The sequence below is a fragment of the Athalia rosae genome, chromosome 7 (assembly GCF_917208135.1).
Source record: "Athalia rosae chromosome 7, iyAthRosa1.1, whole genome shotgun sequence".
NCBI lineage: Eukaryota > Metazoa > Arthropoda > Insecta > Hymenoptera > Athaliidae > Athalia > Athalia rosae.
Window position 1 is genome coordinate 15,255,285 of NC_064032.1, and position 25,963 is coordinate 15,281,247.

A 25,963-nucleotide genomic window follows, 5' to 3' on the forward strand; every position below is an offset into this window, starting at 1 on the left:
CACAAATGTCTTTCAAAAATTACAGCGCGATAAATGTACTAGCCATAGAGGGCTGCTTCTTATAATTGTAAGTAAAGAATAATAAGAAATAAAAAAAGAATGCACATGGACATAATGCAGCATAGACTGATACCTACGTATGTTACTTGGGATGAAAGATCACCAATTCTGATGAACATGGTCTTTGAACTGATCCATAAAACTATTTTTTTCCTAGTCTCATTTGTTGTAATTAATGACAATGTCTACGATATACATTTCCAGATAAATAATTTCGAAGATTAAGAGTCGTTCATTCTTGTTATAAGCAAATCTCGAATGATTCAATCATAATGTAAATATGAGTTTCTATTTTCCATTCATCAGTTGTGGATTATTTTTGTTAAAGATGAATCAAGACAAAGAAAAAGATACATATGCAATTGATCTCATTTCTATATTATGGATAGGACGTAAGATATGAAGTGTTAGAAACAAACAAGGGTCACATTTGTTTAAATAATTCATATGGATAGTATTAATGCACAGATTATAGCAACTTTTGTTTTAACAATATCTCCGACAAATTTTGTAGGGTTCAAGAGTTGTTCGGACTGTTACTATTAATTTTGGAATCGTTCATTCTGGGAGTATTATTGTTCGAAGAGAATCTTCTGGATGAATTTCCAATACTGCGACTGTTCCATCGTTGAAAGGGACCGCAATGCCACCATCGAGGACCAGACCTGCATCAAAGCAATGTGAGCGAATTATGAGCTTCTGACAAAAGCCACGTGGTTGAATGCCTTTGGGCGATGGCAATGTTCTCCCTACAATCATATCTCGGATCGTGTAGGCTATTCTGCAGTCTTCTAAAAGGTCAACATAAATTAGTTTTACTGTAATCTTCCCTATGGATCAAATTCCTTAATTTTGATATCTCTGAATTGACTGACCTGCAGGAAATTGCAGTTGGCCGTTGTATCTGGAAGATATATCAGTGGCATTGATGCTGGAATCAAGCTTGATACCCCCTACCCTAAAGATGTTATCAACAGTCTGCGGACTGAGACTGTTGATTGCTCTGTGCCAGGAAGTTGATCCAGTTCCAGTACTTGCGCACAACCCACAGCTTTTCACTTTAAAAGATAAATTTGCATTCCCTAATCTTATATCTAAGGCACTCGTCCTGGCTGACAGAGCTTCCCCTATGAACACCTAAGCAGAGCACGAGCATTATATTGAGACTACATTATATCGAATAATGTTTTAGAACTCACTTCGTTCAAAGCTAGCCAGGGAAGTCGTCTCTCATTAGGTTGGACATTCTCTGAGTGGTCTTTGTATGTGTCGTCCACATTGAACCTAACATTCAAAATTTCTCATAATTATGAAAGATCTGGTGAGGATGTGAAAATAATTTGTTACAATTAGTGTTTAACTCTACATATTTAGCCGCATATTTTTTCTGCAAAATACCTGAGAATCTTCTTGTTCTCTACTGCTATGCTCTCATCGGCATGTTTGACCTGAGATCTTTCTTTGCCGGTAACTCTCCACTTTTGATGCATGTGAAAGGGTGGCTCCCAAATTCCCACACCCTTCAGGGTAGTCCTAATTCTACTTCGCATCAGAAATTTATATTCTCCAGCTTTCATCAGCTCGAATATCAAACGTATATCTTTGGTATATTTTTCAGGGAGCATCAGGTACCCTTCAGATGACAAGGGATCGGAGTTTATCCCTATTATCGGCTTCTTGTTATCAAAGATTAAATTTGCAGAAAATAAAAATGTTCCATCACCACCAATAGGTAGAATTAGATCTGCCCAATTAAATGCGTTATGGTCTACTGATAACCTACAAAGATTATTAACTGACCTTTTAAACAAACTTGACAATAAAGTTTGAAAAATGTGACTTCACTGGTGGTACTCACCTATTCATTACTTTGTATTCTATATTTAAGTCCTTCAAAATGTTGGTTGTAGCCAACTCTTTCTCTTTGTCATTCTGATGGCTGGCAAGCAATGCATCGTAGTCAGATCCTCTATCCATCAGTCTTCTCCTAAGCTGAGATTCATTCAAGTCAGGCCCCCATAGTTTCTCATAGTAGTATCGAGATACTTTAGACAACACGAGTACTCGCTTTGGTACAAAGCGTGACTCATTTCGTGAAAGAATATAGGATTGCTTTGCAAACAACGTCGCTGTTTGGAAAAGTTGTTGAGTACCTAGAAAGATCTTACACATCTGAAAAACTGTTTGTCAAACGTCCTCTCACCAATATTTATTCTGCCACCAATTCTGATACATTGTTGAGAATTGTCAGTAGCACTGTAGCACCTCTCGCTTTTTTGACGTACACAGAATTAAACGATATATTTCCTCTGATTTTCGATCGACAATTCTGCTCAGAAATAGAATAGATGGTAGAGGTCTGTGGCATGTGGATAGAGGCAAACGGAACTAACAATACTACGGAACTTTCACAGATGTGCTGCAACTTTCCTGAGTTGGTTTTGATCAGTTTTGATTGTTACTTACCGCTTACTTTTCTGTGCAATAAAGCAAGCGCCGTCATCTTACACTTTCGAGCATGAAGTCTTACACGTATGCATCATCAAAATGTATACGGTTACGTACGCATCACACTGATATCCTGAATTGTATGAATAACCGAAATTACCGGCGTCTATAACCTCCTAGGAACAATCGCGACGAGTGTTATGTTATGTGGCGCTGCCTAAAATTTACATAAAAACCAATAAAAACCTACTGTCATGGCACACATTAAGGACGGGTAGATAGGAGCTTGTTTGTGCTAATCTCGCGTCAGTATGTATAAATTCAGCTTGATGGTATAATTCGAATTTTTAGTACATTTAATAACAATTTAAATAGTATTTCGACCGACTCCAGGGGGACTGGTAAAAATGTCAAGTCCAGAGACAGTGTGGGAAGAGCTCGCCAGCATTGATGCAGATCCACCGACAATGCGTGATAAATGTACACAATGCAGGTATGCATTAGTACGTATACAGGGCTGCAATAACGTATTGCAAAGCCGTGAGATATATGTATAGTTTTACATAGTCTAATAGAGCTTAAGAATAAAAGCAGACACATCCCTTGCCTTACTGCACATAGGAGACCAGTTCCAGTTTGTTGGTGTCCCGGGTTGCCAAAGACTCGTTTATCTCCAGCCTCTAGACTAATCATACTGCAACATCCTGCGGAGGTGAAACGATGTCTGAGGACTGCACCTATGTTGACTTTTGGACTGGAAGTAGGGAAATGCCTAACCTTCAGGTTAATAATTTTTCATTTTCGATATACCTATAGTAAGCTTAACTAACAAACTTGACAAATAATTCAGGGGGAAGAAATTTCCACTTTTGAAACATGAGGGGTTATCTGATATCTTGGCTGACACCAATACCGTTATGCTTTACCCAACAATTGCTTCAACGACTCTCAATGCGCTTGATCCTGTTGGACTCAATGGACAAAAACCTTACAACCTAGTTATACTTGATGGCACATGGCCACAAGCTAAGGTAATGCAATTCTGTTTTATTTAACATTGTGATCAATGATAAACTATTCTTACTAGAGCTATGAAGAAAGAAAAGTAGCAATACTTCCATCCCCCAGGCAATGTATCACAACAGTCCTATCTTACACTCTGTACGATCTTGTAAACTGGTTGGATTACCAATCAGTGAATATGTAATACGAACACAGCCAACAGAAGGGTGTTTATCTACTTTGGAAACTGGTGCCTTAGCACTATCTATTTTGGAAGGAAACTCACAAATAAGGAATGAATTATTGGGTCCACTTCATTATCTATGCAGGTGTGAATCCCATATATTTTCATTAAAAGAAACCGTATTTTGCTTGTCGATTTATTTTAAAATGACAGTATCAGATATATATATACCATTTGTCGTCATTGCAGATTTCAACTTCAGAATGGTGCCGTGACACATCAAAGTAAAGAGTGGAGAATAAAGCAACATACATATCCCAAGTTGATTGGAAAAAGGCTAGCTAAACAACTTCGTGTTCTGCCTGAAGATTAGCTAGGTTTTGATTTTCAATGGAAAATCTAAAAAAATTATAATTGGTGGATTATTACGAAAGAAGGATATTAAACTCTCTGTTATTCAAGGTGATTTCTGAATCAATGCGCTAGATTTCCATGTCAATAAATGAATTAAAATAGAAAATTCAGATAAAAAAGGCTAAGTCATGGCCTTTGCATCACTTCAAAAAATTATACGATTTCAAATCCAAATTCCACGTCCCCACTAAGTGGAGAGAAATTCATGGACCATACAAGAGAGTTATTCGTCGTTACAGGATACGTTTTACGTGGAAGGTATACACCTTGCCGTGTATACGGGTCCCAGGATATATCAGAACCCGGATTTGTGTCGTGTATGGGACCCGTCGTCACTTCCGTCGTAGAATCGAGAATCCAGTCAACCCATAATGCAATGCCGTTGCAGTGGCCTTGCCTAAATTGCCATTTATAAAACAGAACAGATTTATTCAATAGCTTACGTACGTATAATATTGTAAAAAAATTTGGACACTGAATTTTCTACTCACATCAATATGGGAACAATGTTCGAAAGCTTGATCCCACATTGTTGATTTATGTCTTTTGCAAAGTCAAACTGTGTGATTGTGAATGAAGCGCTGAGAGCTCGTGCCGGGTATTCCCAGAGGGGATGTGCTTCGATGGGATTATCACTTATGTCACTTGAACTCTAAATATATGCATATGAAATATCCAGGACTAAATAATAGCTTATAAACTATAATCCAGAGTCTAACCGCCGAATAATCTTTGTATTTCAAACAAACCTGAACTAGCTTGTCGAATATAGCCATGTCGAATCCTTCGCAAATCCCCAGAGGCGCTCGGATCTTGTATAAGTCCTTAAATTCAACGGCTATAGCTTTGATAGTAACCGAGGTTGGTATCCTAGCAATATTTTCTGGGTACTTTGAACTCAAATGCCAAAAGTATATGTTGTCCCATGGAACAATTGAAGTCACGAAGTTGGGCTCTCCAAAAATCAGGTTTACCTCGTTTCCGGGGGGTAGCTCACTCTTTGATGTGATAATTTGCACCGTTTCAGAGAGATTATTTGCCGTTACGTACGTTTCCATTGCTCTGCGCGATAAACTATTGCTCTCATAAATTATGACCTGACAAAAATGAAAATAGAGTCACGACAATGATGATGGCTAATTAGCAGGTAAGTTAGACTTTTTCTACCTTCTTTGCTCCAAGTTTAGCAGCAGCCAACCCTAGCAAACAGCCATCAGATAGACATAAGCAGATCGATTCAGGCGTAATTTTTCTTTCCAACACTTGTATGTACTTTGCGTTACGACTGCTGTCGTTGAGCTGCCCTATCCGTGTTCTGGAGTAAGCCAAATGGAGGAAACAGTCGCAGATTGGCCTCTGGTAATTTGAATTGTCTACCCTGAACATAGATAGACGTAATTATCAAAGCGAACACATGAGAAATAAAAGGTAGTATTAAACTCCATGGAATATTGTTTCGAACTTTGATTGTGAATAATCCAGGTGATACGCGAATGAGTATTCATCATGAGAAGTAACCAAGGTAACATCTTCTTCAGTTGAAATTGGGATTTCCGGAGAGAGATAATAAACTGCCTGCATCCAGTGATCTCTCCACGGAATCTTCTCTTTCAATTCAGTCACACTTCTGCCTTTTTCAGCTTCTAATTTTACGTCCGGATGCTCCCAGACAGGTGCGCAGCTTAAAACTACCTACACCATAAAAAATTAAAAAAATACGGTACGTATCTCATGTTGCTTATTCCTTGAATTACTCGTTAAATTTTACCTGCCCGTCTGTATCCATATTCAAATCCCACCACATAAATATTGCATGGGCGGTGCCTGTGGCAATTGGCCTGATTTGGTGACTGAAGGTTTCTGTGAGCTTCAAAGGTGATTTTCCCGACCAATCGAATCTGCAGATGAAGAACTATAAAAACATGCAAATGATAGACCTTTGAAATTTTTTTACCTGCAGACCTCTTGAGGTTCAGTCAATCGCCTGAACGAGTCTATTGGTAATTGGCTGAGTTGTAAGTCATGGACTGTTGCAACCCCACTACACATTTTTGCAGAAATTGGAGTATCCACGAGAATATTATTCCTTTTGGAATTACGGATTGGGTCTATTCTGTTCCAGCCACGTACTGTTGAACTTTCAATAACTTGAGCCCACACTATGCCACTATGTGGAATAACTATACTGTTTTTCTGCAAGAAATATAACATGCTTGTAAACGTAAGAACCCTACAAGGTGATTTCGTTATTCTGCCTCTCAAAATGAGAGAAATATGAATCCTTTTGTACATATGCCTACATCCAACAAAACTTTGTGAGCGTGCTGGAAAGTTGATAATGCTCCTTCTCCAATCAATTCTGTGTCAAAAACCTCTGTGACCAAAATATTGGCACGTTGTTGCATGTCTCCATCTTGTCCAACAGTAATATCGGTAGATCGTTTGAAAATCAGTTTTATCTTCTCAGCGTATCCATTTCCTTCTATAATTTTTACCGCGCAATTCGCCATTGGTCTAAATGCCTGAAAATAATACCTGCCTCATCAAACTGAAAACTTAATTACAAAAGGCTAAGAACCTTACAGATAAGTAAATCTTATTTACTTCACATGCAGTGATTGTGTCAGCCCCACACTTTGCAGCCATCATTGAAAGTAGCCCTGTACCAGTCCCGATATCCAACACATGAGCCTTCTGTCCCAAAGAGTGTTTTTTCTCTATTGCCGCTTTCAGAGCAACCAAATATTTTTCATTCTGTGTCCAAAGAATAACGAAAGTTATGGATGAATAAGAGATAGTGTTTGTAGGTGAATTAAGTAGTCATGTAGTTGGTTAAAAATGGTTCCAACCCTTTCATGATCGTGTAACATATCGGCAAATGCCGATCTTGCAACTTCTTGGTGATAATCGTAATCAGGATCTTTTTCTTCCCAGCAAGTGGTGCCTGTTATGGGGTTCAAATTCTGCGTGAAGACACTCATTTTCTTGGTATTCGATATCCTTCGAGTTGTATGCCGCGGCATGGAAAGACTATACGAGCCAAACTGTCATTTAAAAAATTAATATGAATACCATGTGAATATCTATGATGCGAACTTACGAATATAATCCTTTCTGAAGGCTAGTAGATATTTGCACAGAAACTCGCCGGAAGTATGGTGTGTAGAATTTCATTAAACTGTACTTCGTGAAAAATATTTTTGCCCAAAATCTGTGCACAATCTGTTAACCGGCGAGTAATGAATACCTTACGAAAATCACAAATCTACAATTGGCACATTGACGGGATTAGGCGTGGTTTTTGCCGAGGTAATGAGTAGCTGGATAGGATAGGCCTGCCTTGGGATAGGAACTGATATATTCTAATAGGTGATTGCAGCAAGTTCGATTCGAGAACGTGATTGCCTGAATACGAACATAACCTGATAGCTTATTTCCATGAAACTTCTACATTAGGTTGAATTTCTCACATTTCATTTGTTTATAAAGACTGTTTATTAAAAATTAAGCAGTGAAATTTACATGAATAAAATACTGATTTTCCTTTTATTTGAAACACATTTTCACAATATGTGTGAATTTGTTGGTTTCAGAGCGCATATGAATCTGTCCACTGGAAAGACTGGTACTTGACGTCTTGACTCTTTTCAGCAAGGGTTGCGTAGACTTGAGTCTTGCGGACATTGCAGCCAACACGGGAGTGAGCGATCAATTCGAGAGTAGGTATCATTTCTTGTCTGTCTATGCATGACACTATGAATTGAGAGTGGTACATCATCGGATCGCCTGGTAGAGGATGGAAATTGATGATAAAAAAAAGCGTAATCAAATTACCATCTGATTTCAGAACTTTTTGGTTTGTTACTTTTACCTGGATAAACAAGGAAATCTCCACCAAACTTTTCCCCACTAGTAACATGAAATCCATGCTCCCAAAGATCTTTGTAGACCTTATATCTTATAACTTCATTAGGAGTTGAAGGATACTTCCAAGCAGAAGTTCTATCTTCCATATCACCAAGCCAGGGGTAAGCTATTGGCAGAAGAACGACTACGTTACAAAATTTTATTTCAAAGAGACTAGTAGCCAGGGCAATACTTACAAGTATGAGTCTGGATTAGAGCATCACTTTTTTCGAGCTTTGGTAGCTTGGCCATTTCTTGTTGTAGAAGTGTATCTCGATCGATGTTTATTATATTCATTGCAGTCTGAGTCGGTCCATCTATTTTTTGACTCCGTATCTTTTTTTTGCTGGTACCAATGCCAAGAATTTTTCTTTTTTTCCCCTCGATTATTTTATCCATCATTGAAATAATCTGAAACAACCAAGAGCTATAATTTTTTACACTATATAAAGAATGATTCAACTAGATATTTATACCTGCTTTTTCCTTTGCTCTCTCAAACAAATTTCTTGTTCAATAAATAATTTTTCTTTGTATTCTTGAAAAACTTTTCTCATCAAATCGTCCGGCTTTTTATACATTGATGCATGGCTTTTAAGACGCACAATGTTTTTTTCTATAAGAAGAGTTGTTTCTTCTGCAAGTAATAATAAAGGTAATCCAAGAAAAACTTCTTGCCGTGGGAGCCTTGGAAGACATCCTATTAAGACACCGTAGATTCTATAATCTCTTCTCAATTTCAGCCAATCTATATTCCATACAATTAAACACAGATCAAAAAAGGTGAGTTTCGAATGGGTTAGGTCAGATGAACATTGTTATCGGTGATCGATTTTGCGCATCAAACAAACCTTCAGCATTCCAAACATATGCAGTTTCTTCTGACAGAGCTAGATCCATAATTTCGGACATGCTACGGAAACAGCTTTGCAGGAAGGATATGCGCTTCTATAATGCTTCGGACATTCATGTAGCTCAAGTATTTCTATTTACAATTTTAACATGGACTCCGGGACCATCCTGCTACGCCCCTGACATAGAAAGAGAAAATCTATCACCTTACTATTTCTTTCTTTGTCGGCCCGGTTTTCGGTGATCATGCTCCCTCCCGGTATACCCTATAATCTTCAGTCAACGATACTTTGCTCGAAAGGGGTTTATTGTCGTTTTTTTGAGAGATATACCGCGATACGAAACGGCACGGTCTTCCAGTTTGGTTCATCGGGATATTTCGATAATTACAGCTTCAAAAGAGTAAAAAATCCATGTACGTACAAAATCTTGGTTGCGGATCTGGATATTTTTCAGCTTGGGAACCAAACCTTTTTTAAGCTCTTGATGTCACCGTATTTTTGGAAAAACCTTCAATAATGGCAACCCACAAGACAGGTGGCCAAAGTGCCCGCAAAAAAGTACAGGTGAGTTTTAACTGGCCTTCAATTTTTTAGGGTGTGATATGTCCCTCCGATTACATGTCTCATTCATTTCTTTAGTGCCAACTCCTAGTTCTATCAGGACAGTGTCTATTTGAAACCTGAACTAATCAATTCTGCCCATCCTATTTATTGATAAACCATTTTTATTCGTTTTCTGTAATTAACCAGGTATCAATGGTGATCAGAGATGAAGTAGAGCGTAAGCACAGAGCAGGAGTAAATTCGCTGCAATATGATCCAGTTTCGCATAGATTGTACTCCGCTGGAAGAGACAGCATAATACGCATATGGAACTGCAAAAATATTAAAGAACCTTATATACAATCAATGGAACATCACACAGACTGGGTCAATGATATTGTTTCATGTTGCGGTGGTAAAAATTGTGAGTAGGCAGAATCCCTTCAACACTCTGTCATCTTTTGTACATCCTTCACGTTCTTTTCCAGTGATATCGGCTAGCTCTGACACAACAGTTAAAGTGTGGAATGCTCACAAAGGCTTCTGCATGTCCACTCTGCGCACGCATAAGGACTATGTTAAAGCCCTAGCATATGCAAAGGACAGAGAACAAGTGGCTAGCGCCGGGTTAGACAGAGCAATATTTTTGTGGGATGTCAATACATTGACGGCTTTGACTGCCAGTAACAACACAGTGACCAGTGAGTATCGGTAATTCGTTTCAGGATTGTAACCCAGAAATCAAAACTCTGCTGTTCTGACATGATCCATCTTTTTGATTCTAGCTTCATCCTTGACGGGAAACAAAGACTCCATTTATAGTTTAGCGATGAATCCACCCGGGACTGTCATAGTCAGTGGAAGCACTGAAAAAGTTCTTCGTGTCTGGGATCCACGGTCTTGTGCAAAGCTCATGAAGCTCAGAGGTCACGCAGATAATATCAAAGCTCTGGTTTTAAACAGAGATGGGACGCAGTGTCTTTCTGCTAGCTCAGATGGTACTATAAAATTGTGGTCCCTTGGCCAACAGTGGTGCATACAAACGTTCAGAGTTCATACAGAAGGCGTTTGGGCATTGCTGGTATTAATTTTGTTCTTAAGCCACAATCGGTGTCTTTGCTTATTCCTGATCTATCCTATTGTTCATACAAACACTCCAATTTATATCGTTTTAGGCGACAGATACTTTCAGCCACGTAATATCTGGGGGTAGAGATAGAAAGGTAATAATGACAGAGTTGAGGGCACCTGAAAGATGCACAGTCATCTGTGAGGAGAAAGCTCCGATCCTCAAAATGGCTATGACTCCAGATCAGAATAGTTTATGGGTAGCCACTAGCGAGTCGACTATAAACAACTGGGTAAGAAGCCAAGTATTATAGGTGCTTTAAATACAAGAGATACATAACGTTGGGACACGTTTTTTCTACTCAGGCAATTAACCAAAAAGACTGGCAATGCGGAGACTATTGCGAGGATACAACCGGAACTGTATCTGGACTTAGAAGTATAGGACCTTATAATTCAGAGCCTACCCAGAAAATAATTGGAGGTGCAGCGGTACGACACTGTCACGTTCTCAATGACAGAAGGCATGTTCTAACTCGAGACACTGAGGAAAATGTGGCACTTTATGATGTGTTGAAAGCTAGCAAAGTCATCGATCTTGGGCAGGTGGATTTTGATCAGGAAGTGAAGAAAAGAAATAAGACAGTTTATGTCCCAAATTGGTTTAACGTTGACCTGAAGACTGGGGTGAGCGGCTATCTTGATCGCATCACTTCTAAAATTGATTTGAACAAGCATTGGGAAATTGTTTTAATTGGTAATTTAATTGTTAAGGTTGACTCAGTTTTTTTTTTTTTTTTTTTCAATCCAGATGTTAACTATACACTTGGGGCAAGATGAGAATGACTGTTTTTCCGCATGGGTTTCTGCTAAAGAAACCGGCTTGGCAGACAATGACGCCGTTGACCAGAAAGGTATATATCATTAGTACGTTGAATTATTGAAATATCCTTCTTTAACACTTGTCTCTCTTTCGTCAATTTCAGTAAACTATGGAAATCTGCTTCTCCAAGCGCTTCTCGAGCATTGGTGGAGACCTTTGCATGCCGACGACGAGAATGATGGGAATATTAATGACGGAAACGGACCAACGCATACCAGAGGAGGTAATCCCTACTTTTCCGTTCCCGGCCATACACCTGTCATCTTTAGGTGGGTCTGAATATCTTTTCAAAAGTCTGTCAAGCAACAGCATGTAGTTTGAGGTAGACCTGGAAAGGTTCGATAAGGCGTCTATTTATTTTTGTATTTCAGTGAAGTCGGCGGTAGAACTTTATACAGATTGCTAGTCCGTGATGCAGCTGGTGAGACAGAAGGAGTACTTCTCAATGAAACTGTCCCACCATGGGTTGTCGACATTGTAGTAGATAAAAATCTGCCGAAGTTTATCAAGATTCCGTTTTACCTGTTGCCACACTCGACTTCAGGTGTTAAGAGCTTGAAAAAGTTGGTTTTCTGTAAATCAAGTCCAAAATTTATCCGGTAACTGCCGTAAAAGAATCCCAACTATTTTGTCGTTTTTTCTTTGTCTCTGGTTTTAGAGATCGCCTGATAGCCAATGATTTTATTCAAGTTCGCAAAGTGGCCGAGCACGTGTACGATAAGGTATTAGGTGCTGGTAGTGACTCCGGTTCAGTTGCTGGTGCTGGAAATACAGTGTCTGGAGGTTCTCCAGCTGGCGACCGTGCAAACGCTGATTCAAATACTGACAACTCGTCATTAGCAGAAGACAAGGTGGAGCTACTTTGCAACGATCAACTTCTGGACCCTTCTATGGACTTGAGAACGGTAAAAAAATGTGTTATTGTATTGATTTATCGATTTTTAAGGTGTAATTTAATTTCCATTTCTAGGTGAGACATTTCGTCTGGAAAAACTCCGCGGATTTGACGTTACATTATCGACCAGTCAAATAGTCGAAAATCTAGATGGACGGCCTGAGATACTTGTAAGTACATCCATCATGCGTCACTTTTTTATGTGGCTTTTAAGACCACAAATCTTTGAGTGAGTATTGATTGTCTGTATAACACAAAACGACAGATCGAAGATCTTACACATGAAGTTGCACGCAGGTATGAACAAAGTTTGCTTAATACTCTGGTGGAACCCCCAGAAATGGAGGGAGTATTGAACCTGTGATGTGTTTCTGATATCATCTTATTGTCAGAGATGTTAGAGCATCATTGATTGGGAACATGAATTGATCGAAGTCAAAGGTGATTTTTGTTGATGATTTCGTTAATCTCAAAGTTCAACATTTGAATGTGGTAACATCAGCGAAGAACGCAGTATCTTAGGAATCATATTTTCATGAGTTGGGTTCAGCTCGAGGTTTTGCATTGCTAAAATTGTCATCAAGATGATTTTGTACAGATATAGCTGCATCAAATACTTTCACAATGACAAAATAAATATCAGTTGATAACCTTGACTATTAGAGATCCTAAACGTTAGGTATAAAACTTTTCCTGAAACTAAATGTTTGATTCATAGGTGAAACGATCATACAATTTGTGAATAGGTTATTGTGTTTATTTCTGGTAAATGAAATGTGGATAAGACTGTTCAACGAACATTTTGAAAGATGGTTTTAGCTATGGTGAAGCAACGAAGAATTGTTCTGGAGAAACGGTAACTCAATTTTCTCTGTGAGTTCATAAATTCTCAAATCCTAATGCGAATTTCCACTGTCAAACATCCGACTAATCCATTTTATACATCGCGAAATCCAATGCCAAAACGTGGAGTGAAGCACCTTCTATGAACCTGTTAAAGGAACCGGTGTTTCATTACCGTATGCACAAATTGTCTGGGTCGAAGAGCAAATTGACGATGTAAAAAGGAAATATAGGTGTTAATCTACGTTCGATTAAATTCTATCCAAGCAGCCAAAGTAATGTAAAAAGTTGGCCAAATAATTTTATGAATTTGTAGTAAAAACATGTATTCGCCAGTTTGTAATGATCCATACCTGGAATGAAACATCAAATCTATGGCCGTGTTTCAATCATTTCGAGGGTTTTGGCATTGCATTTTCTTCAAACCAGAAAGTTTGCTGACAATTTCAGAAATGGCAAAGGTTACTCTCAGAAATGGAAGCAGGGCAAGTGTAAGAAATCGAGAACTTGTTGACTGTCCGTACGTTGTTTAGCCATGTATTGATAACTCAATTCAATTCAATTCCTGTACCATATTGGAACAAATGATTTCCCAATTAACTTAGAACTAAGCCAAGCACAATTGTAAATAAATGAAAAACATTACACAAAGAAATAGCATGTCTAGAAACTACCGGACTCATCTATAAGATGAGGCAATGCCACAGACTTATAATATTAATAAAACTTGACAAGAATTAGTAACTAGCTTTATCAGAGATTTGTACCAGGTGCTCATTTATATGAAATTGTACGTAGCCTTTCCATTTACTTGGTGGGTATTCGTATTTTGTTACATCATTGAATGCCCGAATTTTGGTATCTCTTAACGATGCTAAAATAAATGGAAAAGAGCATCAAAAATCCTACAAAGTAATTTGGTGCTTTTAGATGTTCAATCTATACGAAATTATGTTAACTGATTCAGCTACAAAAAAAATAAAACATAAAGAATCAAAATAAAAAAGTTTTCAAGTATTAATGAACTCTGACAAAATTTCGTAACATTTACTGTTTCATCGAAATGCCTAGACCTAGTGTAATAATTAGCAGACACAAGGTAAAAAGAGAATAATGGTTTCTGATGCGATTTCAAATGAAAATGTTACCTTCTACTGGTAATGTTATTTGTAATTCAATCTTTTTCAGCAACGCTACTGCTGCGGCATTTGTTTAATTTGAATATTCATAGATATTCTCGTTTTCATCAGTTACATTAATAAAAGTAGACACTGTGTTCTACATTCAAAAACTAAGAATAGAATAATAATAAAATTAGATACTCTGTTGTATCGGACAAAATATTTATTACAAATTATCCTACATGTTCATATTTCAAACTATCATCTCGGCAACAACTTGGACAGCCTCAACAAATGACGAACAAACTTTGTACGGTGGTGGCAAGATCATGTCTTCATCGCCTGCCAGGTATTTACCAGTTTTAACTAATATCCCTTTGATTCCAACTGCTTGTGCACCAGCCACATCATCTTTCACATCCTGGAATCATTTGATAAAAAATTCATTATTGTCTTTTGGGAGATATTTAAATATGTAGTAGCCAAAAAAACTCACATCGCCTATCATCACTGCTTCTTCTGGCTTAGTTTCTCCCAAAGCGGTGAGGAAGAAATCCGCAGTCGGTTTTCCTATTATCTCAGCTTTGACATTAGCTGAATATTCTAAGCCTTTAACAAACGCTCCAGGTCCTAAGGCCAAACCATCGCTACATTTGTAGTATCTTCCTTCGTGAAGAGCAATCAGAGATGAACCTTCGAGGAGAAGTCTAAAACGAATAGTAAATAAGAATCATTGATAATATTGGTGATGCTGTACCTGATTTGCAGGTGTAACATTTATGTATAGCTATACCTGAAGGCTGTGTTTAATTGGTTGTAATGAAATTTTGAAGGTGCTAGACCGACAACCACAGCATTTAGTTGACCTTCCTTGGACAAATCTGTGAAATCTTCCACAGCTGCATCATCAATCAATAATAGTGGATTCAGTTGACGAGAAATCAAAACTTGTCTTGCTGCTTGGAGGGAACTAAAGATCTCATCTTTGGCAATGACAAAACCAAGTTTCTTCAGACGATCGTGCAACAACTTCTGAGATTCTTTGGTTGTGTTTGTAACAAATCTGATGAATGCACCAGTTTCACGAAGTCTATGTCAAAATTCGTCATAATGTTAGAATTGTTTACAATCGTCCGGTAGTTTTAATGTCGACGCTTTCAACCATTGACATAGTAAGCTAGAATGACTTATGAGCTATGAGGTACATTAATGTCAGGCAATAACCTTTTCAAAGCTTCCACAGCCCCTGGAATAACATTATCATCTACATGCAGTGTTCCACTGAGATCGATTAGTACAGTCTTTATTTTCCGTGCCATGTTATCGTTATTATAACAGTGATGAATACCAGCGATAAATTCCCAATTTGAGCCTTTGATTCTTAATGAAGTGGCGTATCATAACGTCATTTCTTAAGGTGCTATTTTATTGTGTCACATTTACTATTATCTACGTGCTATGAAACTCAACTTTTTGAGGCTGCGATGCTGCACTTTGACGCTACACTGAATCTTGATAAGATTATAAATGGATCTCTCAATTTTCTCTGATGCGGGGGGTTACCTGCAAACGTCATTTGAGCTTGAAGCCACACACTTCAAGTTGAAAGAAAGATTCCATCAGAGTGCTAACAAATGCAGGCCAGCTTCACCATCCCAGATTTATTTCTAATTTTTTCCTGATTATATCTCATTTTTCCCGAGTAATTTTCGATTTTTTAAGTAATTATTCAATTACCACATCTTCCCCGCCGAAAAAGTGACAACTAGCGCCAAAAAGCGTAACACCGGCTCGCGGAACTCGGATGAACTAAAATTTCAAGTTTCTTGCCCCTTGACGCCACGAGACCCGCCTTACAACAAAGATGTAATTTCGTTGACTGATAATAACTAACAATAAGAAGAATAAGAGTGCATCCTCAAAAGCAGAGGGGCTAGACTGACAGCTAGAAAATTGAATTCAATCTAGAGAAGAGTCCTATCATACTTGGTTGTTTTTTGGCATGAATACCAGAAGAGTTGATCACTGCTATTCGTTTCATTCTTCCAGGTCGAACTGTATTTATCCCAGAGGAGAATGCACAGCTGAAATGACAGAGTCCTTGTGGTACACGTCAGATGTTATTATTACACCCCTGTGTACCTTAGCGGAAAGTCAGTGCTGGTGTGTCGCTGGACAAGGTCCAGCTGCCCACCGCAAGCATGTTGTTGCTCTGCTTTTGAAAACGACACAGAGAGTTGGAGGAGAAGAAATCATACTTCCTAGTACATGTATCTACTCGAGAACTGCAGTCATTCCATACTGGCCCTATTTCTGAACCCCTCTTGAAGTTCAAGGTATGCCATTGGTTAAAAATATTGGAAAAAATTTCTTTACTTCCTCAGGATATGAATGTAAATCAGCTGGAGACTCGGGATCCTATACAAGAAGAATTATAACTACAGGATCCGAAATGCGTGCATCAAATTTCGTAGATCTCATAACAGCTCAGTGCCTACCAAGCATACTATTATGCCAGTCAACGCATTTCAAATTATTTTCACTCTTTCAATCGATTAATTGGCGATAACTCGATCAATTTCATAGATGGAATTATTTTGCTTGCAGATTCGGATTCCTGAGATCAAAATACATGAGGATAGCGTGAGGAGCCCTTCACAAAAAAATCTGTGCTTTCATCTCAGATTTTGAGAAAATTCCAAGGCTATAGGCTCACTGTTTTTTTCGGCAAAAACGTGGAGTATCCCCCAGAATAATTCCAGGACGCTTTTCCTACGTTAAATTGCGTGATAAACACAACGCCGTCGTTTGAATTGAGCCGGCATTGAATCCCAACAAGATATCCTCAATTTTTCACTTTTGCAATCGATTAATTGGCGATAACTCGATCAATTTCATAGATGGAATTATTCTGCTTGCAGATTTGGATTCCTGAGATCAAAATATATAAGGATAGCGTGAGGAGCCCTTCACAAAAAAATCTGTGCTTTCCTCTCACATTTTGAGAAGATTCCAAGGCTGTAGGCTTACCATTTTTTTCGGCAAAAAAGTGAAAGATTCCCCAGAATGATTGCAGGACGCTTTTCCTACGTAAAAAAGCGTATCGAACTGAAAGCCGTTAATCAAATTAAGCTGGCGCAAGATCCCATCGAGATATCTTTGATTTTTTACTTTTTCGATCGATTAATTGGCGATAACTCGATCAATTTCATAGATAAAATTATTCTGCTTGCAGATTCGGATTCCTGAGATCAAAATACATGAGGATAGCATGAGGAGCCCTTCACAAAAAAATCTGTGCTTTCATCTCAGATTTTGAGAAGATTCCAAGGCTGTAGGCTTACCGTTTTTTTCGGCAAAAAAGTGAAAGATTCCCCAGAATGATTGCAGGACGCTTTTCCTACGTAAAAAAGCGTATCGAACTGAAAGCCGTCAATCAAATTGAGCTGGCGCAAGATCCCATCGAGATATCTTTGATTTTTTACTTTTTCGATCGATTAATTGGCGATAACTCGATCAATTTCATAGATAAAATTATTCTGCTTGCAGATTCGGATTCCTGAGATCAAAATACATAAGGATAGCATGAGGAGCCCTTCACAAAAAAATCTGTGCTTTCCTCTCACATTTTGAGAAGATTCCAAGGCTGTAGGCTTACCATTTTTTTCGGCAAAAAAGTGAAAGATTCCCCAGAATGATTGCAGGACGCTTTTCCTACGTAAAAAAGCGTATCGAACTGAAAGCCGTCAATCAAATTAAGCTGGCGCAAGATCCCATCGAGATATCTTTGATTTTTTACTTTTTCGATCGATTAATTGGCGATAACTCGATCAATTTCGTAGATGGAATCATTCTGCTCGCAGATTCGGATTCCTCAGATCGAAATACATGTACCTATTGTGATAAACCCTTCAGAAAAAATCCTTTGTCAGAGAACATGCATTTTTCTATTCAATAAATCCATGTAATATGCTCAATAACGTGTTAGAATTCATTTCCAATCCTCGCCGAAAAGCCCCCTCAAATCGACAGTTTATTAATTAGTTATTATTTATACGTTTTATTTAATCAACACAAAATGTAGCGCAAATAATATTGATAAAGGTACAACTGCTCGTAGAAAGAAAACGAATTCGCAAATAATACCAAAGTATAATACACAGTATAATATACGTTCGGGTGTGTGAATAAACTCCGCCGTGTTCGTCTCATCGGAGAATACGTCAGTAAAGAAATGATTTATTTATTAATTTTATACATTTATACAATATTCAATGATAAACCATGGTATATTTTCATATTTCCTTGAATTCTGTGCAGAGAGTCTCGCAATAAAGTCGTAAGAAGTCTTGGTCGTAAGGTTCGACGCGGGGCAAAATCGTAGATATGGCTGATTTTCGAGTCGCCGGGGCGAAAATTTGACGTCAAAAAATGAATTTTGGTATCAGGAGAATATGATGAGCGAGGAACCAGGGAATCAGGAGACTATACGCAAACGTTAGTAACTCGTCGAAAAAAAAAAAAAAAGACGGGCGAAGCGTCCCATTGGTTGCCCGGCGCCATCATGCTTTTTGGCGCCTGAAACCAATAGGAACCCGCGAAAAAGCTCGGAGCAAACTCGTCTCCTATTTCGACGAGTTACTAACGTTTGCGCATCATCCCCCAATTTCAAAATGGACCCCGTCGCCGGATTGAACATGAATCAAATTGGCAGAGCAGATGTTAATTTAAAAGGGTTAATTAATAGTATATTCGGACAAATGAAGATTATTTATACAGCAGTGCATTGAGTGAGTCTTGCAAAATTGTTCAGCATATGGAATAATAATTGATTTTTTCGTAGGAATAGCTTGAAAATCAGCGGCATGACACTGCGAGTACATCACGTTATTTTGCGAATGCTCAACCTCTACTCTAACGATTGTATGACAGCTCCCAGACGATTGCACCAGATGAGATTCCTATGCGTGCTGACACTTAATTATACAATTAGTAAAGGTATGATCTTCTAACATGCTTCTCAGATTTTGAAAAGATAAAAAAGGCTATAGGCTTATCGTTTTTTTCGGCAAGGACGTGAAAGATTCTCCAGAATATTCCAGGACGCTTTTCCTACGTGAAAAAGCGTATCAAACAAGAAACCGTCAATCAAATTGAGCTAGCGTAAGATCCCATCAAGATATCTTTGATTTTTCACTTTTTCGATCGATTAATTGGCGATAACTCGATCAATTTCATAGATGGAATTATTTTGCTTGCAGATTCGGATTCCTGAGATCAAAGTACATGAGGATAGCGTACGGCACCCTTCAAAAAAAAATCTGTGCTTTCATCTCAGATTTTGAGAAAATTCCAAGGCTGTAGGCTTACTGTTTTTTTCGGCAAAAACGTGGAGTATCCCCCAGAATAATTCCAGAACGTTTTTCCTACGTAAAATTGCGTGATGAACACAACGCCGTCGTTTGAATTGAGCTGGCATGAAATCCCAACGAGATATCCTCAATTTTTCACTTTTTCAATCGATTAATTGGCGATAACTCGATCGATTTTATAGATGGAATTATTTTGCTTGCAGATTCGGATTCCTGAGATCGAAATACATGAGAATAGCGTGAGGCACCCTTCGAAAAAAAATCTGTGCTGTCCTCTCAGATTTTGAGAAAATTCCAAGGCTATAGGCTCACTGTTTTTTTCGGCAAAAACGTCGAGTATCCCCCAGAATAATTCCAGGACGCTTTTCCTACGTAAAGCTGCATGATAAACACAACGCCGTCGTTTGAATTGAGCTGGCATGAAATCCCAACGAGATATCCTCAATTTTTCACTTTTTCAATCGATTAATTGGCGATAACTCGATCAATTTCATAGATGGAATTATTTTGCTTGCAGATTCGGATTCCTGAGATCAAAATACATGAGGATAGCGTACGGCACCCTTCAAAAAAAAATCTGTGCTGTCATCTCAGATTTTGAGAAAATTCCAAGGCTGTAGGCTTACTGTTTTTTTCGGCAAAAACGTGGAGTATCCCCCAGAATAATTCCAGGACGCTTTTCCTACGTAAAATTGCGTGATAAACACAACGCCGTCGTTTGAGTTGAGCTGGCATGAAATCCCAACGAGATATCCTCAATTTTTCACTTTTTCAATCGATTAATTGGCGATAACTCGATCAATTTCATAGATGGAATTATTTTGCTTGCAGATTCGGATTCCTGAGATCAAAATACATGAGGATAGCGTACGGCACCCTTCAAAAAAAAATCTGTGCTGTCATCTCAGATTTTGAGAAAATTCCAAGGCTATAGGCTCACTGTTTTTTTCGGCAAAAACGTGGAGTATCCCCCAGAATAATTCCAGGACGTTTTTCCTACGTAAAATTGCGTGATGAACACAACGCCGTCGTTTGAATTGAGCTGGCATGAAATCCCAACGAGATATCCTCAATTTTTTACTTTTTCAATCGATTAATTGGCGATAACTCGATCAATTTCATAGATGGAATTATTTTGCTTGCAGATTCGGATTCCTGAGATCAAAATACATGAGGATAGCGTACGGCACCCTTCAAAAAAAAATCTGTGCTGTCATCTCAGATTTTGAGAAAATTCCAAGGCTATAGGCTCACTGTTTTTTTCGGCAAAAACGTGGAGTATCCCCCAGAATAATTCCAGGACGTTTTTCCTACGTAAAATTGCGTGATGAACACAACGCCGTCGTTTGAATTGAGCTGGCATGAAATCCCAACGAGATATCCCCAATTTTTCACTTTTTTAATCGATTAATTGGCGATAACTGGATCAATTTCATAGATGGAATTATTTTGCTTGCAGATTCGGATTCCTGAGATCAAAATACATAAGGATAGCGTACGGCACCCTTCAAAAAAAAATCTGTGCTGTCATCTCAGATTTTGAGAAAATTCCAAGGCTGTAGGCTTACTGTTTTTTCGGCAAAAACGTGGAGTATCCCCCAGGATAATTCCAGGACGCTTTTCCTACGTAAAACTGCGTGATAAACACAACGCCGTCGTTTGAATTGAGCTGGCATGAAATCCCAACGAGATATCCTCAATTTTTCACTTTTTCAATCGATTAATTGGCGATAACTCGATCAATTTCATAGATGGAATTATTTTGCTTGCAGATTCGGATTTCTGAGATCAAAATACATGAGGATAGCGTACGGCACCCTTCAAAAAAAAATCTGTGCTGTCATCTCAGATTTTGAGAAAATTCCAAGGCTGTAGGCTCACTGTTTTTTTCGGCAAAAACGTGGAGTATCCCCCAGAATAATTCCAGGACGCTTTTTCCACGTAAAATTGCGTGATAAACACAACGCCGTCGTTTGAGTTGAGCTGGCATGAAATCCCAACGAGATATCCTCAATTTTTCACTTTTTCAATCGATTAATTGGCGATAACTCGATCAATTTCATAGATGGAATTATTTTGCTTGCAGATTCGGATTCCTGAGATCAAAATACATGAGAATAGCGTAAGGCACCCTTCGAAAAAAAATCTGTGCTGTCATCTCAGATTTTGAGAAAATTCCAAGGCTGTAGGCTTACTGTTTTTTTCGGCAAAAACGTAGAGTATCCCCCAGAATAATTCCAGGACGTTTTTCCTACGTAAAATTGCGTGATGAACACAACGCCGTCGTTTGAATTGAGCTGGCATGAAATCCCAACGAGATATCCCCAATTTTTCACTTTTTTAATCGATTAATTGGCGATAACTGGATCAATTTCATAGATGGAATTATTTTGCTTGCAGATTCGGATTCCTGAGATCAAAATACATGAGGATAGCGTACGGCACCCTTCAAAAAAAAATCTGTGCTTTCATCTCAGATTTTGAGAAAATTCCAAGGCTGTAGGCTTACTGTTTTTTCGGCAAGAACGTGGAGTATCCCCCAGGATAATTCCAGGACGCTTTTCCTACGTAAAACTGCGTGATAAACACAACGCCGTCGTTTGAATTGAGCTGGCATGAAATCCCAACGAGATATCCTCAATTTTTCACTTTTTCAATCGATTAATTGGCGATAACTCGATCAATTTCATAGATGGAATTATTTTGCTCGCAGATTCGGATTCCTGAGATCAAAATACATGAGGATAGCGTACGGCACCCTTCAAAAAAAAATCTGTGCTGTCATCTCAGATTTTGAGAAAATTCCAAGGCTATAGGCTCACTGTTTTTTTCGGCAAAAACGTGGAGTATCCCCCAGAATAATTCCAGGACGCTTTTCCTACGTAAAATTGCGTGATAAACAGAACGCCGTCGTTTGAGTTGAGCTGGCATGAAATCCCAACGAGATATCCTCAATTTTTCACTTTTTCAATCGATTAATTGGCGATAACTGGATCAATTTCATAGATGAAATCATTTCGCTTGCAGATTCGGATTCCTGAGATCAAAATACATGAGAATAGCGTAAGGCACCCTTCGAAAAAAAATCTGTGCTGTCATCTCAGATTTTGAGAAAATTCCAAGGCTATAGGCTCACTGTTTTTTTCGGCAAAAACGTGGAGTATCCCCCAGAATAATTCCAGGACGCTTTTCCTACGTAAAATTGCGTGATAAACACAACGCCGTCGTTTGAATTGAGCTGGCATGAAATCCCAACGAGATATCCTCAATTTTTCACTTTTTCAATCGATTAATTGGCGATAACTCGATCAATCTCATAGATGGAATCATTTTGCTTGCAGATTCGGATTCCAGAGATCGAATTACGTGCAACTAGCGTGATGAAGCCTTCAGAAAAAATCCGTTGTACATCCTTCTATTCAATAAATTCTTGTAATATTTCCAATAACGTGTCAGAATTCATTTTCAATCCTCACCCAAAAGCCCCCTCAAATTCACAGTTTATTATTTAGTTATTATCCATACGTTTTATTTAATTAACACAAAATGCAGCGCAAATAATATTGATAAAGGTACAACTGCTCGTGAAAAGAAAACGAATTCGCAACTAATACCAAAGTGACAGTTTAATATACGTTTGGGTGTGCGAATAACCTCTGCCGTGTTCGTCTCATCGGAGAATACATCAGTAAAGAAATGTTTTATTTATCAATTTACTGGATTTATACAATATTTGATGATAAACCATGGTATATTTTCATATTTCCTTAAATTCTGTGCAGAGAGTCTCGCAATAAAGTCGTAAGAAGTCTTGGTCGTAAGGTTCGACGCGGGGCAAAATCGTAGATATGGCTGATTTTCGAGTCGCCGGGGCGAAAATTGGACGTCGAAAAATGAATTTTGGTATCAGGAGAATATGATGAGCGAGGAGCCAGGGAATCAGGAGACTATACGCAAACGTTAGTAACTCGTCGAAATAGCAGACGACTTTAAGCTCTGAGTTTTTTCGCGGCTTCCTATTGGTTGCCCGGCGCCATCATGCTTTTTTGGCTAGGAACCAATAGGAAGCCGCGAAAAAACTCGGAGCTTAAAGTCGTCTGCTATTTCGACGAGTTACTAACGTTTGCGTATAGTCTCCTGATTCCCTGGCTCCTCGCTCATCATATTCTCCTGATACCAAAATTCATTTTTCGACGTCCAATTTTCGCCCCGGCGACTCGAAAATCAGCCATATCTACGATTTTGCCCCGCGTCGAACCTTACGACCAAGACTTCTTACGACTTTATTGCGAGACTCTCTGCACAGAATTTAAGGAAATATGAAAATATACCATGGTTTATCATCAAATATTGTATAAATCCAGTAAATTGATAAATAAAACATTTCTTTACTGATGTATTCTCCGATGAGACGAACACGGCAGAGGTTATTCGCACACCCAAACGTATATTAAACTGTCACTTTGGTATTAGTTGCGAATTCGTTTTCTTTTCACGAGCAGTTGTACCTTTATCAATATTATTTGCGCTGCATTTTGTGTTAATTAAATAAAACGTATGGATAATAACTAAATAATAAACTGTGAATTTGAGGGGGCTTTTGGGTGAGGATTGAAAATGAATTCTGACACGTTATTGGAAATATCACAAGAATTTATTGAATAGAAGGATGTACAACGGATTTTTTCTGAAGGCTTCATCACGCTAGTTGCACGTAATTCGATCTCTGGAATCCGAATCTGCAAGCAAAATGATTCCATCTATGAAATTGATCGAGTTATCGCCAATTAATCGATTGAAAAAGTGAAAAATTGAGGATATCTCGTTGGGATTTCATGCCAGCTCAATTCAAACGACGGCGTTGTGTTTATCACGCAGTTTTACGTAGGAAAAGCGTCCTGGAATTATCCTGGGGGATACTCCACGTTTTTGCCGAAAAAAACAGTGAGCCTATAGCCTTGGAATTTTCTCAAAATCTGAGATGAAAGCACAGATTATTTTTCGGAAGGTGCCTCACGCTATTCTCATGTATTTTGATCTCAGGAATCCGAACCTGCAAGCAAAATAATTCCATCTATGAAATTGATCGAGTTATCGCCAATTAATCGATTGAAAAAGTGAAAAATTGAGGATATCTCGTTGGGATTTCATGCCAGCTCAATTCAAACGACGGCGTTGTGTTCATCACGCAATTTTACGTAGGAAAAACGTCCTGGAATTATTCTGGGGGATACTCCACGTTTTTGCCGAAAAAAACAGTAAGCCTACAGCCTTGGAATTTTCTCAAAATCTGAGATGACAGCACAGATTTTTTTTCGAAGGGTGCCTTACGCTATTCTCATGTATTTTGATCTCAGGAATCCGAATCTGCAAGCAAAATAATTCCGTCTATGAAATTGATCGAGTTATCGCCAATTAATCGATTGAAAAAGTGAAAAATTGAGGATATCTCGTTGGGATTTCATGCCAGCTCAATTCAAACGACGGCGTTGTGTTTATCACGCAGCTTTACGTAGGAAAAGCGTCCTGGAATTATTCTGGGGGATACTCGACGTTTTTGCCGAAAAAAACAGTGAGCCTATAGCCTTGGAATTTTCTCAAAATCTGAGAGGACAGCACAGATTTTTTTTCGAAGGGTGCCTCACGCTATTCTCATGTATTTTGATCTCAGGAATCCGAATCTGCAAGCAAAATAATTCCATCTATAAAATCGATCGAGTTATCGCCAATTAATCGATTGAAAAAGTGAAAAATTGAGGATATCTCGTTGGGATTTCATGCCAGCTCAATTCAAACGACGGCGTTGTGTTCATCACGCAATTTTACGTAGAAAAAACCTTCTGGAATTATTCTGGGGGATACTCCACGTTTTTGCCGAAAAAAACAGTAAGCCTACAGCCTTGGAAGTTTCTCAAAATCTGAGATGACAGCACAGATTTTTTTTTGAAGGGTGCCGTACGCTATCCTCATGTATTTTGATCTCAGGAATCCGAATCTGCAAGCAAAATGATTCCATCTATGAAATTGATCGAGTTATCGCCAATTAATCGATTGAAAAAGTGAAAAATTGAGGATATCTCGTTGGGATTTCATGCCAGCTCAATTCAAACGACGGCGTTGTGTTTATCACGCAGTTTTACGTAGGAAAAGCGTCCTGGAATTATCCTGGGGGATACTCCACGTTTTTGCCGAAAAAAACAGTAAGCCTACAGCCTTGGAATTTTCTCAAAATCTGAGATGACAGCACAGATTTTTTTTCGAAGGGTGCCTCACGCTATTCTCATGTATTTTGATCTCAGGAATCCGAATCTGCAAGCAAAATAATTCCGTCTATGAAATTGATCGAGTTATCGCCAATTAATCGATTGAA

The 25,963-nt window shown here is 38.5% G+C and overlaps 6 protein-coding genes and 1 long non-coding RNA gene across 22 annotated transcripts; 3 read left to right on the plus strand and 4 right to left on the minus strand.

Annotated features, from left to right (window-relative positions):
• Positions 1 to 417: 417 nt before the first annotated feature.
• Positions 418 to 2,881, minus strand: LOC105689680 (NAD kinase 2, mitochondrial). 6 transcript variants are annotated; one of them, XM_012406874.3, is made up of 7 exons: positions 2,759 to 2,881; positions 2,527 to 2,684; positions 1,919 to 2,213; positions 1,459 to 1,860; positions 1,260 to 1,344; positions 936 to 1,197; positions 418 to 848 (listed from the first exon to the last, which is right to left on the minus strand). In XM_012406874.3, the coding sequence occupies exons 2-7, from the start codon at positions 2,561 to 2,563 to the stop codon at positions 619 to 621; spliced, it is 1,311 nt and encodes a 436-aa protein (XP_012262297.2). In that variant the 5' UTR covers positions 2,564 to 2,684; positions 2,759 to 2,881; the 3' UTR covers positions 418 to 618. The 6 variants fall into 6 exon arrangements, with proteins under 6 accessions (XP_012262297.2, XP_012262296.2, XP_012262298.2 ...); XM_012406873.4 differs by having other exon boundaries at positions 418 to 851; positions 2,759 to 2,873; XM_012406875.3 differs by having other exon boundaries at positions 418 to 851; positions 1,459 to 1,839; positions 2,759 to 2,869.
• LOC105689687 (tRNA-uridine aminocarboxypropyltransferase 2) lies at positions 2,635 to 4,561 on the plus strand. Of its 6 annotated transcripts, XR_007279360.1 has the most exons (7): positions 2,689 to 2,817; positions 2,902 to 3,001; positions 3,103 to 3,291; positions 3,359 to 3,539; positions 3,637 to 3,839; positions 3,944 to 4,156; positions 4,348 to 4,561. XR_007279360.1 is itself a non-coding variant. In XM_048658248.1 (6 exons), the coding sequence occupies exons 2-6, from the start codon at positions 2,916 to 2,918 to the stop codon at positions 4,065 to 4,067; spliced, it is 783 nt and encodes a 260-aa protein (XP_048514205.1). In that variant the 5' UTR covers positions 2,635 to 2,817; positions 2,884 to 2,915; the 3' UTR covers positions 4,068 to 4,227. The 6 variants fall into 6 exon arrangements, 5 of the variants coding, with proteins under 5 accessions (XP_048514205.1, XP_048514204.1, XP_012262306.2 ...); XM_048658248.1 differs by lacking the exon at positions 4,348 to 4,561 and having other exon boundaries at positions 2,635 to 2,817; positions 2,884 to 3,001; positions 3,944 to 4,227; XM_048658247.1 differs by lacking the exon at positions 4,348 to 4,561 and having other exon boundaries at positions 2,635 to 2,817; positions 3,944 to 4,227.
• On the minus strand, positions 3,875 to 7,432 carry LOC105689677 (protein arginine N-methyltransferase 7). Of its 2 annotated transcripts, XM_012406866.4 has the most exons (11): positions 7,209 to 7,432; positions 6,958 to 7,138; positions 6,713 to 6,862; positions 6,409 to 6,630; positions 6,063 to 6,301; positions 5,877 to 6,006; positions 5,571 to 5,800; positions 5,276 to 5,486; positions 4,858 to 5,205; positions 4,600 to 4,760; positions 3,875 to 4,505 (listed from the first exon to the last, which is right to left on the minus strand). In XM_012406866.4, the coding sequence occupies exons 1-11, from the start codon at positions 7,280 to 7,282 to the stop codon at positions 4,262 to 4,264; spliced, it is 2,190 nt and encodes a 729-aa protein (XP_012262289.2). In that variant the 5' UTR covers positions 7,283 to 7,432; the 3' UTR covers positions 3,875 to 4,261. The 2 variants fall into 2 exon arrangements, with proteins under 2 accessions (XP_012262289.2, XP_048514187.1); XM_048658230.1 differs by lacking the exons at positions 6,958 to 7,138; positions 7,209 to 7,432 and having other exon boundaries at positions 6,409 to 6,643; positions 6,713 to 6,853.
• On the plus strand, positions 7,116 to 17,487 carry LOC105689679 (WD repeat-containing protein 48). 5 transcript variants are annotated; one of them, XM_048658234.1, is made up of 13 exons: positions 7,116 to 7,266; positions 7,702 to 7,827; positions 9,259 to 9,432; positions 9,619 to 9,835; positions 9,900 to 10,112; positions 10,197 to 10,492; positions 10,587 to 10,772; positions 10,846 to 11,166; positions 11,291 to 11,393; positions 11,466 to 11,631; positions 11,734 to 11,925; positions 12,021 to 12,267; positions 12,333 to 14,125. In XM_048658234.1, exons 3-13 carry the CDS (start codon positions 9,385 to 9,387, stop codon positions 12,393 to 12,395), a joined length of 2,052 nt encoding a protein of 683 aa, XP_048514191.1. In that variant the 5' UTR covers positions 7,116 to 7,266; positions 7,702 to 7,827; positions 9,259 to 9,384; the 3' UTR covers positions 12,396 to 14,125. The 5 variants fall into 5 exon arrangements, 4 of the variants coding, with proteins under 4 accessions (XP_048514191.1, XP_048514190.1, XP_048514192.1 ...); XM_048658233.1 differs by having other exon boundaries at positions 7,258 to 7,417; XR_007279353.1 differs by lacking the exons at positions 7,116 to 7,266; positions 7,702 to 7,827 and adding exons at positions 16,271 to 16,557; positions 17,143 to 17,487 and having other exon boundaries at positions 8,934 to 9,432; positions 12,333 to 12,427.
• On the minus strand, positions 7,585 to 9,058 carry LOC105689683 (tRNA-splicing endonuclease subunit Sen34). Its single transcript, XM_012406878.4, has 5 exons — positions 8,866 to 9,058; positions 8,491 to 8,762; positions 8,212 to 8,425; positions 7,980 to 8,141; positions 7,585 to 7,894 (listed from the first exon to the last, which is right to left on the minus strand). Exons 1-5 carry the CDS (start codon positions 8,924 to 8,926, stop codon positions 7,698 to 7,700), a joined length of 906 nt encoding a protein of 301 aa, XP_012262301.2. The 5' UTR covers positions 8,927 to 9,058; the 3' UTR covers positions 7,585 to 7,697.
• Positions 14,430 to 16,065, minus strand: LOC105689686 (haloacid dehalogenase-like hydrolase domain-containing protein 2). The gene is made up of 4 exons (XM_012406882.4): positions 15,446 to 16,065; positions 15,015 to 15,311; positions 14,718 to 14,928; positions 14,430 to 14,642 (listed from the first exon to the last, which is right to left on the minus strand). The coding sequence occupies exons 1-4, from the start codon at positions 15,538 to 15,540 to the stop codon at positions 14,475 to 14,477; spliced, it is 771 nt and encodes a 256-aa protein (XP_012262305.2). The 5' UTR covers positions 15,541 to 16,065; the 3' UTR covers positions 14,430 to 14,474.
• A 1,404-nt stretch (positions 17,488 to 18,891) lies between the features above and the next one.
• Positions 18,892 to 19,540, plus strand: LOC125501702. The gene is made up of 4 exons (XR_007279307.1): positions 18,892 to 19,011; positions 19,065 to 19,219; positions 19,295 to 19,384; positions 19,483 to 19,540. It is a non-coding gene; the product is annotated as an uncharacterized LOC125501702 (long non-coding RNA).
• Positions 19,541 to 25,963: the final 6,423 nt, after the last annotated feature.